This window comes from Pygocentrus nattereri, chromosome 9 (genome assembly GCF_015220715.1).
Source record: "Pygocentrus nattereri isolate fPygNat1 chromosome 9, fPygNat1.pri, whole genome shotgun sequence".
Classification (NCBI taxonomy): domain Eukaryota; kingdom Metazoa; phylum Chordata; class Actinopteri; order Characiformes; family Serrasalmidae; genus Pygocentrus; species Pygocentrus nattereri.
The window spans coordinates 33843137-33857184 of NC_051219.1; the positions used below are offsets into that span (position 1 = coordinate 33843137).

Here is a 14048-nt window from a genome sequence, read left to right on the forward strand (position 1 = left end):
ATTTTTCCCCCTTTTTATTATTTTACAGCAGAAAGAATATAAAGCATTCAGAAAACATCTTTCATATTTTAAGGGCAATTCAAAACATTTTGCATGGCTTCAGCAGCTGAGTTCTCTTTTTTTTTTTTAACATATCCATCGATTCAGTGACGGTTTTACATGCACAATTACAAAAATAAAACTTACAAACTAGGGAAGGGGGGAAGAAAGAAACAAAAACAGTTGTATTACACAAATAAAAAAATAAAATAAATAAAAAACAGCTGAGCAAATTGGGGGACGGGAAGGAAAAGAGGAAAAGGGCTACATAACAGGGAAAGACAGAGAGAAAGACGGCTAGAGAGGAGAGAAAAAGAGATCTAAACACTAGTTATACATGCAAAGTGTCAAGGGCCCCAGTAGCCTGGAATAAAAGCGAGGCCGCTATTTTTCTGGGTTCTGGAAGTGATGAAAACGTGCAGATCTGTAAAGGGTGTCCTATAAACTGCTGTCCATAAACTAGGCCTACTGAATGCTAATCTCGCAATAGCCTACTGGTGTTTTGCATAAGTTGTAAGTCAACTGCATGTGTCCAATTGTTTTTCTTTCTTTTATTTTTGTCTCTGTTGGGTCTGCAGGTCTTGACTTCATAAGACAAGTTTATTGCTCTGTGTCCACAAATGAAGAACTTTGCGGGACGGATTTCTGCTCGGTTATCTTGACGCGCCTTCTTGAATATGGGTGCAGCTAACAGAAGAGGAGGAAAGGTAGTCTCAGTAATGACGAAAACATGACAGAAACAAAAACTAATCTCAGCCTAGATACGTCTGTGGGCTGAACTTGAGGTCTGTCATGACTAAAGACCATATTCTGAGGGAGGTCATTTGGCATTTCAGGTGCTCAGAAGAAACAAGACGGTAGCTGCTAACTGTGTCCACGGTCATGCTAATATTTCTCAAGCACCCTGTTTCTAAAGGGTAACTTAAAAAGACACAAAAAGGGAACTCTATCTTAGAAATCAAGTCAATGCTGTAATTTACGTTGTACTTTTATTCATACACTATGTCTATTAATGGCAGTGTTTCGGTCTGAAATGTTAGCATATACAGGACTGTAGCTCACCTAGCACTATTTAGCTTTCTGCTACCAGAGATGCCGATCTCTCTACTGTAGGCTAGAAACAGAATCGCCACTTTTGACGGGCTTCCTTTCAGGGACAGTGGTCATTTCATCATTATGGTACAACAAAATTAGCCCACGTGATAAAAATGAACAGCACGAAAAGAAAATCACAGTAATTTGATCAAGACTGGCTCTGGCTCTTTTTTCCCAGTAAGCAGCAGCTGATTCTCCAGTGACCTGCTCCACTTCCCCCTCCCCAGTTTTGGCACCCTGAGTAAAAATACAAAAGTGAGGCTAACTCTTCACTACGCTAGGAGATTCACTCAAGAGGTTGCGGTTATTGACTGCCCGTAAGTGCGATGGGCACGCTGACAAGTTTAGCTATGGACACTGCACTGTCTTGTGCAGGAGGATGTGAAAGATAGATGTGAAGAGAGTTTTGACCAGCTGATGTGACCCGAAAGCTAAATAATGTGACGCTGGAGTGAAACGGAACTGGATTCTAATGTGGAACTCAACTAGAAACTGAACCTCGTTTGAGAAACATCTGTGCCACCCCCAGGAAATGTAAATACTGATAGGTGCCCATCGGTCGACTTCACTGTAGGCCGCTCACCTGCCATCCATTCTGAGGCGCCTACATTCTTCAAGGTTCTTTGAGCTACCAAACCGACGTTGCTTTACAGAACATTATTTCTTCAACAAGTCTACCTGACTACCGAATCTACAAAAATAAGCATGCTTTGGGCGCTGTTTATTCACCCGGTTATCTATGTTTCCCATGCAAGCATAATAAGACCTTCTTGAGTTGCCATAGCAGTGCGATAGCTGACAACCTAAACTGCTTCTGGAATGAATGAATGCAAGGCAATAACCACAGGACTGTAGGTGAAGCCCTTGTGGGATTTGACTGGCAGTTCCAATAGGCTTTAGATAAGCAAACAGCGTTCGTATATGTGGTGTAGCAGAAACGGAGAGAAAATAGGGTTAAAAAAGGGGGGAAAAAAACACATGGTAACACATAAGAACCTCAATATGGTGGAGAATGGAGTTACATTACCCAAGTCGCCATTCTTAAACTTGCTAACATCAATTTGTCCAATTTTTTTTTTACATTGCATGCTGACTTAAATTTGCTGGAGTTAAAATATAATTAGGCACTTCCCACATAAACACTCCGAAAACACAATGTATATATAAATCTTCAACAAAATGGTTAAAACCAATACCAAATGTTACATAATGTTGTAGAAAACAAACATTTTAACACCACTTTAAAGGGAAACTGAAATGAAGTAAGTACAAAAATGCAATGGACAAGTCCCTTCTTTAAAAAAGACATAAGAACTAATTTTGTTTATACTAAATACTTCACTGGAAACGTTTTGTTTCTGGTCAGACTCCTAAGCTCTAGTTAGATACGCCTCCTCAAAAGCTGCTGGAACATGTGATGAAAGCTACTTACGTGCCTAAATGTGCAAACCTCTGGTTCAAAGCCAAAGCTCAGCATTGGCCAAACCTTTTAACCTTTGGGTATCTTTCAGGATCCATCGTTTTTTAGCACCAACGTGTCCTACATGCTCCGAAAGCATCTTTCAGTGTTGCATTTGAGATTTAAAGAGGGAGCATAGACTAGATCTTAACCAGACAGCAGCATTATAGTTTTAGTGTTTTTACTGGAGAAGTAACGGTTCCTTTCTACCTAATATGGTCAGTTAGACAAGTAAATAAAAAAAACCCAACAACATGAGATGTGCTAAAAAGGGCTATGTGGGAGACTAAAAGGCTACTTATCGAATACTCCACCCTCTGCGGCACTTTCCGTGTTCACTGGTCAGTGGTGATGAGATATGATACGATGAGAGTTAATGTCAATTCTATTGTAGTGTATGATCTGTTCAGCAAAGATGAATGTAATTTTCTCGTTAAGCAGTAGCATTCACATTACTTGGCACCAATGGCAAAAAAGACTCTTGGTAGCCCGATAAAACAAACAGATGTAAACATAACCTTTTCGTCTAATGATAATGCTGTTTTCTTCTACCTCATAAGTACGGTATTTTTCATATCTGCAGTAAGGTCATGCTTCAGCAACATGTTCTTCTCAAGAACATTCAAAGTAAAATAAAATACTCTTATAGTGAAATAGTTTTACAGAGCATAGCCACTAATGCTGTTTTTTTAAATTGTTTTTTTTTTTCCGTATCTTTGATTTTTCATGCACATAGCTCATCTTTATCCCAGGTATTTACAATATATACAAAACAATACAACCATACTTATTAGGCATTCAAACAAAACTATACAAATATTCAGATTTCAACTCTGACCTGTTTTGACCCCTTTAGAATGAATAAAATAATATATTTCTAAAATACAATCCCGTTCAGATAAATGTTTTGCTTCACGTACCGTACCAGCGACCCTCTTTATGTACAGAAACCACTCAATTGTCAAAAATATGGATTTGTCTAACCCCTGCTACAGGGCTAGCTTAGGGACCCTTCAGAGAATCTCTAAGATATCAAGGCAATGCATGTGATCTTCCCTTCGAAGGACTAAAGAGCCTAAGAAGTTTGTTTTAACAGAACAAGAGCATCATCGATGACAACAACAAACAAAGAACCAAAATGAGGCAACTTTTTTTCTTTTTTTTTTTACACAAGGCGACTGAAAACCCATAGCGACTCAGCCAATAGCAATTAGTGTCTCCACTACATTCATGGAGATGAAAACCAAATCGAAGGACACAGGCTTAATGTTTTGCCTACAGGCATATCGGTTTTCATACTCACACCGATCTTGCACATTAAAATTTGCCTTCTTGGACAGGGTACAGTCTAGTTTGACACTCAGCAATGAACCCATTCAAACACAGATCACTATTTAAATAAAGGATAGATTACATGAATTCATTTTTTAAAACTTGAGCTATATGTCTAAATCAAAAATGTGACCCATGTGTGCTCTCACATCTCCTACATTCAGAGTTTGTCCCAATATGGAGGGATTCAGCTGTGTGGAACAGAATTAGGGGAGATCTGTTTTTCTGAACTGAAAAATGTGCAAATTGTGGAACAAATGGATTACCAACATTGTTTGGTAAAAAGTTGCTCACCAAATTTTTACAATGAAATACAATTCGGGCCAGGTCCTGCCAGGTTTCTGCATTGATTCCATATTTTTTCCACTGTCTTTTCCAGCATTCCTCATCCTCTTCCCGTGATTCCTCAAGGCCGTTTCAGTCCCATTCCCAGCAAAACGTTTTGATGCGCTCCAAAAAAAGACCAAAACCAATCCATGAAAAAGTGCAAAAAATGCCATGAAGCAAATGTTCTTCCTCCAGTAAGTTGGCTCTTTCCCTCATAAAAGAAAGACAGAAGGAAGAAAGAGATATGAAAAACAAACGCTGTCGTATAGTAGCAGGAGTCAGTAGTACTGTATAGTTAAGAGTTGCAGTCTTCCCGCTGAATTTTTCTTTTTTGTTTTTTTAACTTTTTTTCTTTTTCCTCTTGTAAAACGTCTGGTTGAAACAGAAAAACACGAAAAAAGTCTGGAAAGTGATGTCACATTGTGAGGGGGCTCTTCTGGATACTCTCATGTTCCTTGGCCTTTCTCAATTCGCTCACTCTAAAAAAACAACACATATGGGTTAACATGAACAGTGGACGACAGAAATCTCTCACACAGCACAAGATGAGATGGTGAGTAGGAGATTTTCTTTGCACTCAGCACATCACTCCTAATGCATATGTCCAGTTGATGAGGGTGTTATGCATATTCATTTTATTTACATATATATTACTTTTTTGACAAAGGGGTTGTGAGATAATAAATGGTATGACCTTTGTACTTCTGCAAAGGTGAGCATAAACACATCTCAGAGGACGATTTCAAGGGTAAGCATAGCTTGCAGAGGTTCAGACGCGCATAAAATCTCAAGTACATCGTGCGAATCTGCTCGCAGCTCTTCGTCAAGTGAAAGTTGACTGGCAATTCAAACAAAACTGGATCGAACAACCTCAAAATCAAATGGAGCAGTCTGAGAACTGGCAGTAGTGTGACATCACAAACTATTGTACAAGCCATCTTCAAAATATTACAGAAACAGTGAAGTGAATATTATCTTTTGTAGAGAAACGCACAACATTTCCTGGACATTCTGCCCTCCTAGCACAAATGTTCACTTTACGTTCATGTCTATGCATAATGTCTGCACTCGTTCATGGATACGCAGAAGTGTAATTTGGCTTTTAGCTATAAAGTATTGGTGTTATAAGACTGCTCAAAGCATTTTTCAGCTGAACACTCAAAAACAAGAAATGACACAAATAGGGACCAGTGGATTAAGTTCTAGCTTATTTTCCATCTGCATGATAACCAAAATTAATGACTTTGTCTCTTTTGTCATTTAACGTCACTCTAGAGGTTCTAATTCGCTAAACAGCTTGTTTGCAGGTTATAGTTAGCTTAATCCTTTACCAAGCCAAGGGCTAGCCAGCAGGGCCAAACACACTCCTATAACCTAGTAGTTAATGAATAATAAGCCTGGGTTTGTAATAAGCCTGGAATGTAAAGGGTTTAACTTTTTGGTTGATATGAAACAATGAACTGCACTGTTCTGTGCTTGCTTGTTCTGTAGAGGCTAGTATAAATGTAATGCTAGTGTTTCTTAAGGGGAGCGTATCGTTGCTGTCAATTTGAAAATGCTTGTTGTCCCTTACATTGTGTCTAAATTTTATGACAAATGGACCAAAAGAAATGGGCCAAAATGACTGGTGGAAAAAGTCTGACTTATACTGAAAAGAAAGTATTTTCTTCTCCTGTAAAGTTACCATTTTGGAGATACAAGATTTTCTTCTGACAACAGCGATATGTTCCCAAGGTTTTATGTTCTCAGGGTTGTGTATCCTCTTATGTCTTTATATTTCACATCAAAACTCCAAATGAAACATTAAAGGAACCTATGAAAGGAATTCCAAGGTCAAGGTTAGCATCCTGGGGTCAGCAACAGGGAAAACAAGCAATTAGCTAGCTAAGGAAACATTGCAATGCAAACTTTTTTCTAACTCAATAGGAAAAATACAGCTGTTTCTGAGAAATATCAGTTATAAAATAAAACAAAGAGTCTAGGGAACACAGAGATGATCCCGTCCTAATTAGCTTACCTAGCTCGATACATCAACATACCATCCTAGTTTACATTTTGGTGCACTTATTCGCCAGGTAATTCCACCCGTAAAAAAATTGCTTAATTGTTATACCCCTAACAGCTCAGGCTGTAATGATGACTCCAAACTCAGTTTGCGAATCCTGTCGATCAGTTTAAAATATGCTATGGTTTAAATGAGGAGGTAATGAAGAACAATGAAAATGAAAAGTATATAATCAGACTGAAAACTTTGAGATAAAAAATCCAGGTATACTATATTGTACTATAGGTAATATACAGTCAAACATCTTCATGTTTTATCACTAGTGAGGTTTCATCTCCATGTCCAAAATGAGTAATTTCTTAGGTGTTCTTGGTATTCATGCTGTACAATTTAGACCATCTTTGTCCCATTTTCTTCATAGCTTCACCTTGCAAGTTTCGGTCCTAACTTGATATATAGGACAACTGCCTTAAAATAGTCTGCATATTTCACTGGATTCATAAATTCAAACAGGAAACATCAAAGTCCTCTTTTTTCCCTTCATTCACCCCTGAAGTATAAAGCTTCTCTACTCAAACTTAAGTTGACAGCACTCTGTGGAAGCCAGTTTCCCTCTGATCACATAAACTCCTCAATCAAGTACATCATTTACTGCATCTGTGGAGAACTCTGCTGGTCTTGAAAATGGCCAGATGATGTTTCACAATATAGAGATCATGAGAGACAGAGTCAGTCAGTTCCCACCAGCACATACAGTCATATCACACGTTATGATTCACTCATAACCAAAATCATAAGCTAGCAAAGACAGCCAGCTGTTCATTTAGAAGGCCATCAGTAACGGCACATCATTCTCAGCATGCCTGTAGGTCAGAGAGCAAGGCCTGTGGTCATCCCCCATCATGCAACACAGGTAACACTGTACAATGTTTTCATTAGGGCTGTCACGATTAATTGATAAACTTCCTTCAAATATCAACTGATTAACTTTTACTTTTGCGATGCATTGGCAATGATTTGTTGGCCATTTAGATTCTTTGACTGGTGTCTGTTGCACTCAGAAACAGAGCCTGACACCCATATATATGCATTATATGCACTTTTTGATACAGAATTTATACTTATATACAATACTTCTTTAATATTCTTTGATATTTCTTTACTTCCCAGTCAAAACAGCCATTAAGTACAAGTTACAAATTTTTCAGGAGATATTTCCAAGTAAATTAAATATAGGATATACATTACATGGACAAAATATATGGAGTTGGTCCCCCTTTTGCAGCAATAACAGCTTCCACTCTTCTGGGAAGCTTTCTATAAAATTCAGGAGTGTGTCTGAAGGAATTTTTGGCCATTCTTCCAGAAGAGCTTTTATGAGGTCAGATATTGATATTGGACATTGATATTGTGTCTGGCTCACAATCTCTGTTCTAGTTCATCCCAGAGGTGTTGGATGGGGTTGAGGTCAGGGCTCTGTGTGGGCCAGTCAACTTATTCCACACCAAACTCACCCAGCCATGCCTTTATGGACCTTGCTTTGTGCACTGGGGCTCAGTCATGATGGAACAGAAAAGGTTCTTCCCCAAACTGTTCCCACAAAGTTGGAAGCATAGAATTGTCCAAAATGTCTTGGTCTGCTGAAACATTAGGATTTCCCTTCACTGGAACTAAGGGGCCTAGGTCAACCCCTGTAAACAGCCCCAGAGCATTATCCCTCCACCACCAAACTTTACAGTTGGCACAATGCAGTTAGACAGGTAACGTTCTTCTGGCACTTGCCAAACCCAGACTCATCCATCAGACTGCCATATAGAGAAGCACAAAGCATTCCACAGAATACATTTTTACTGCTCTAGAGTCCAGTGGCAGCATGCTTTACACCAATGTGTGTGGCTGAAACACCTGAATTCAATAAGTAGGAGAGGTGTCCCAATACTTCTGTCCATACAGTGTATATCCACTGGCAATGGAATATATATATATATATATATATATATATATATATATATATATATATACACACACACACACACACACACACACACACACACTGGCATAAAGAAGTTAAAATTTAAATAGGTGAAAACAGGTGAAAAACAGGAGTTTCAAAACTGGAGTTGATATAGAGAAAATCAGATTTCTACCAAGCATGCAAGACCTAGAGGACCACCAAAGTTGTCATCGTAAAATATACAGTACTTAAAGCTTTCATTTTGAGAGAATATTAAACTATACACTTGCTTTGGATCTGAAAGAAAATCCCAGACCTTAAAATCATTCAATGTTTTTGGAGCAGAAAATGCAATATTTAATTGTTGAAGCCTCTGTGTTATTTCCTGTTAAATACATGTTTATGGCTTTTTTTTTGTTGATAAATAAATAATGGCTGTTTTAACTGATTTTGGAACAGCATTTTGGAATCTCTGAAATGCTACATGTAGTTTACTACTATTTATTTATGCCCATTTTATTTTACAAAATAATATTCGGATTACTTGATTGCTAATAAAATCGATAGTGACAGCCCTATTCTTCATACACTGTTTCCCCATAACATCACAAGTCATTTCCAAAGGAGAAGGGGTTGCATGTTTAGTGTGGCGGTGTCACTGTGGTTAGTTTACGGCATGTAGCCGTACTTGTTCTCATTTTGAGCCGTTCAGTCCATCTGTGCTTCCAGTCGGCAGCTGTCATGCAAGCAGGCATCAAGCAACAGTGATGGAGGGGAGAGGGGAAGAGGGAGAAAGAGAGACAGACAGAAAGAGAGAGAGAGTACTAGAATGAGACAGGAAGATAAAAACAGATGAAAAAGAGAATGGAGAGAGGAAGGTGTCAGGTGTATGACCACAGAGAGAAAGAGAAAAAGAAGGAAGGAGACAAGAGAGAGAAACAGATTGGGTTGCTGAGGCTGCACTCACCCGCTTGAACAGTCTATGGTCCATCAAGGGGCTTCGCATTAACAGCAAAACAACACCAGATAGCTATTAGCACACAGTACGCAGTATGAGGGAGAGAGGACAAGGGAAAGAGCCAAACGGAGGGAAGAGAGGGAGGGTGGGGGGCATCCCTTAGTTAACATCTTCATAACAGGAGAGGAAAGACCATCTAAAAACATCTTCTCCTAAAGAAGCATTAGTCAACCTAATCTCATTCTGTCACAGCTGCAGCAGAGATGTTTAAGAGTCACTTTGTGCAAGTCTTAGTTGAGGTGCATTTCCGAGTTGAGTCACGAGTCTCTGAGGTGTGAGATCGAGTTGAGTCACTAATCTCTGAGGTGTGAGTTTAAGTCTCTGAGGTGCGAGTTCGAGTCAAGTCCTGAGTCTCCGAGATGTGATTTTGAGTGTCTTAGATGCACGTTCGAATCAATTCACGAGTCTCTGAGGTGAGAGTCTGAGTGTCCAAGTGAGTCATGCGTAACTGAGCTGTTAGCTTGAGTTGAGTCATGAGTCTTTGAGGTGTGCTTAGCAATTTTATATGTAGTATAAATACCTTATTATATACTATTATGATTGTGTATATTGTACAATTTACCAAAAGACTTTATATATACAGCTGCTAATGCTAGTTTTGCCTCTTTCCTTTAGACACCACATTTACTGCATGGAGTGCTTCGCTCTGTCCTTCAGACTGAAGGTTTTTCTATAATGAAAAGCCTGTTATTTGAAGCTGTATCATTATTACTGCTGTGTACCTTTCCTAATTTTGGCCACTAGCCAGCGGAAATGACAGCACAGGGGGAGCTTTTTCCATAACGAGCTCCAAGGCTGGACAAAGGGCTGTGCAAAAACCTGTTTTTTACTTAACTTTCACTTTTCCAAATTAATTAATTGGACTGGCACATCAGTGAAGTACTTAGCATTTATTGATGATAAAGGAGAGTGCTAATGAGAAAAGGAAAAAAGAGCATTTTGCATTATGGCAATGACCAAGGCAAATTCACTACAATACCCATAATGCAATGCCCTCAAATGCCGAACACTGCATAAGCAAAACTGAAAAACAAAAGCACACATGAATATTTAAATTAAAACGAAAGGTTTTTATGTTTACCACATTATGTCCGGTGGTACTAATGAAGTTTTCTTTGTAGTGCTTTTTTTATCTCTAGCTGAAATGTCGCTAGTCTTCAGTCTGAATGGAATCATGACCCAGTTAATCCTGCTTCTGAACCAAGTCACAAGTCTGGTTAACATGTCCCCATCTCTGATCTGTAGCATATTGTCAGTTTCCACAGACAGGAGTTTCTTTGTATTTGGAAAAGAACAGAACAACCTCTGACTCAAAACATATTTCTAATAGAAGTCAGTGGGCCGATGCTTTAGCACTGACTTTTACTATAAACACGTTCAGCTGATTTTTTGTTTTTTCACTTAATATAGGAGAATGCATCGAAATTATTTCAGTAATTGACCTCAAGATACAGATCTGCAGATAGAGATTAGGTAGAAAAATGCTGGAATACTCCGTGAATATATCATTGTCCCCTGTTACGCTAAAATGTCCCACCACTGTAAAGGTGGCAGTGGACATTAATACATTGCCAGACGAGTGTGACAGCAGAACATGCAGTTAGTTTACTAGTTTACTTAGTCATCCTGTAGCGCCAGCGATTCAGGGGGCTAGTCAGCTGTACTTTCTGGTGTTGACACATTGAGGACAGTGGAGATAAGTGTGTCTGTGTGTGTGTGTCTGTGTGTGTGTTATGTGCAGAGTGGAAGCTGCTGCCACTGGGGGGCAGTGTGAGAGAGGGTGATTACCTGTGGCGACAGCGGCGGAGGAACCGCATGATCTTGCGGGCGGCCTGATCCTGTCTCTTAGTGAGCAAACTACTTCTGAAACAGAAACAAACAGCGGCACTCAGTACAACTATCAAAGCCTGTGTCATGTCAACATCTGTACTGAATGAGTGGCAGACAAGCAAAAGAACATTGCAGCATATCTATACCTTTAACTCAGAACCTATAGGCTAGATATAATTATGGATTTGATGTAAGACTTACATACTTAGTAAATATTTAAATGTAATTATATAATATATAGTTATTTACACAGATAGTTGTATAATTAATTGATTACATGTCATATTTTGAATCTGCTTATGACTTTTTTTTTTACATTTTTAAGGACAAAACTAGCCCAAATGTGAAGGATGTTTGTATTTCCATAAATACAGCCAGCATGCACAACAGTAACTTTTCATCAAATTTAAAACCCAATAAGATTTCTCCTGCTCTACATACAAAACACATAACAGGCACTGATTGAAAGATGAAAATCTGTGTGTTTGACAGAATTTCTTTGCTTGTTTTTATGAGCTTTCATTGTAAGTAGGTTTCTCTTGGTCTTGTACGGTGCAGCTTCACTACGGTGAAGTTCTGACACCTCAGGCACTGGAACGAGAAAATTCCATCAGGAAGCTGGCAAATGAGGAGCTGACTTCAGCCTCGTAAAAAGTTGAATGTTGAGAGACATTTTTTAAGAGACTATTGCATCTTTAGCTTGTACTAGGACACTGCACATACTGAGACATATTAACAGCGAAGATGGTAAAATGGACCTAAAATGTTGTGGCTACCTAGGTGGTTTGATTTTTGTTAAAATGACAAAATGGCTCTTCTTAACATTTGGGTTGCCAACCCCTGGTCTTGTAGGTGCACAATTTACATGTACAAAGTATGTCCTGTGAAAAACGTTCCTTTTTGCACTAAATGGCTGATGTGTTCTGCCTAAATTCTCCTTTCTCTTGGGTCATGCATACGTAAGCAGCACCCTCACAAATCACAAGACTGATGAGGGTTGTCAGCTTTAACAAAACTCTGTTCCCTTGCTGTCTGCCTGCGCAAAAGCTAATCTAGCAAGTATAACTGAGCTTTCAACTCATATCTCTGCATCATCTGTCCATACACCGATTTGTCCATCCGTCCATTCTACCAGCCATTCCCTCGCCCTACATCAAGCAAGATAAGAACATTACATTCTTCCAGAAGTTGCCATATAAAAGGTAGATATTGCTTTTAGTGAGTCATGGACGCAGCAGGGAGAGTCTAAAATACGACCTGTGATGAGCTGTACGACATATGATGAGCTGTTTTTCTACATATACATTTCCCCCTGTTTGCATTGCTGTGTTTGTTTCTGCTTCACTGGTGTAGCAGACTGAGAGTCTCATCAGAATATCAGAGCAACATCCAGACAATTCTCAAATAAGCCTCCAAAACCACATGGTTTTAAGCCACATTTTTTTTATTTTATTTTGCTTGATGTTTAATATGTCTCTCAATTTTAGTATCATACGTTTATGAAATATTTCAAACTAAGGAGTAACACTTTATTTGAAGTGGTGCTTTGTAGATGATTAATAAACTAAAACGGTAAAACATCATCAGCATATAAGTAAAGTAGCAGTAGTGAGGCATCTGAATACACTGAGGTAAATATATTGAAGATCTACTGTTGATACATTACTTACATTAAATATTATGTTTTGTCAATATGTTACTCCCATTACGCAAAACCTAACCTTACCCAACCTTACCCTGAATTTAACCTCAACCCAAAACCTAAACCCTAGCCCTGGCCTGAATCTTAACCCTAACCTTAACCTCAAACCAGAACCTAATCCTAACCCTCATATGTTTTTGACATGTTATTGAGAATATGTTGAGTGTTTGTTTCATCTAAATGGACCACTCAGAATAAAGCATCACCACACTATGTTATCTGAGACTTAATGGATAATTCTATTGTAAGTAAGGGTGAAATGTGCTGCATTAGTGAGGGTTACCTGAGTTTGTGCTGAACCAGTGCGGAGGCGGGGCTGCGTCTGTGGGGCCGGAGCCGCCGGAACTCTCTGTAGCTGCGGTAGTATTGCTGGATCAGCACGGCCGCCCGCCGACTCTGCTGGAACTTCTTCTGCTCGTGATAACTCCGGAACTTACTCTGGATAAGGATGGCGGCCTGCGTCATCTTCTTATAAAGTGCATACTATCACAGAGCAGATGGACAGAGAGTCAGGCCTCTAGACGGACGTTTCTGACAGAAAAGGCACAGCAGCTCAGATATCTAGTAAATCTCTAACTTCATGCTTGTTTTGCAATTTTACTGTCCAAAAAGAGACAAAAAATTATTTTGGCCAACCATTTCCATTATTTACTGAACATTATAATTTATTTTAACATTCCAATATCAATACAGATAAACTGCCACTTTCAGACTTCACTCCTAGTCTCTAATGTTTTGTTGAACAGATGGGTTACCTTCAAGGCTATCCATGTTAGCTTGAAAAAGAAAAGAAGATTGATCTTAGATTAGATACAGAATGACCCGAGGCTATTAGCTGTGCTGGTTCAGGATGTAGGTTGGATGGAAGTGATGTGAGCTCTTGTGGTAAACTCAACAAATAAAGCATATAAATGGATGAAAAGGACATAAGCGGTCTTGAGAAACAGTGTTGCAGATTCAAGACAGCGGGGCCTGTCTTGTACAACTGACAACCAGCAGTGACACTGTGTCAAAGTGTGTCTGAAAAAGTGTCAGTCAGGAGCGCCTACCTGTTTGTATTTCCTGTAACAGCGCTGAATGACAGCAGCCGCTACTTCCTGTTGCTCGCGCAGTGGGCGCCCCTGTGGGAGAACAGAGTGGGAGATTAGAGAGGGGGCTGAACACCTTGTCCAACAGTCAGAGACCTGGACAGCACCAGAAACCAGGAGACACTAGAGAGAAAACAACAGGAACAAAAGGGGACAAAAGAGAGACAAACAAAAAGAAAGAGACAGGAACAGATATGGG

At 39.2% G+C, this 14048-nt stretch overlaps 1 protein-coding gene across 12 annotated transcripts in view; it reads right to left on the reverse strand.

The window, feature by feature from the left end:
- Positions 1 to 14048, reverse strand: part of camta1a (calmodulin binding transcription activator 1a) — a 589880-nt gene continuing 575832 nt past the window's right edge. For 8 of the 12 annotated variants that reach the window (XM_017708645.2, XM_017708606.2, XM_017708637.2 and 5 more), the window contains 6 exons: positions 13811 to 13882; positions 13517 to 13537; positions 13045 to 13244; positions 11018 to 11092; positions 9179 to 9209; positions 1 to 4731 (listed from right to left, as the gene is read on the reverse strand). In XM_017708645.2, the coding sequence (XP_017564134.1) occupies positions 4699 to 4731; positions 9179 to 9209; positions 11018 to 11092; positions 13045 to 13244; positions 13517 to 13537; positions 13811 to 13882 (432 nt within the window). In that variant the 3' untranslated portion in view covers positions 1 to 4698. Of the gene's footprint in view, positions 4732 to 9138; positions 9210 to 11017; positions 11093 to 13044; positions 13245 to 13516; positions 13538 to 13810; positions 13883 to 14048 lie in introns of all 12 variants that reach the window. The other 4 variants (XM_017708625.2, XM_037541389.1, XM_037541383.1 and 1 more) reach the window with 4 other exon arrangements.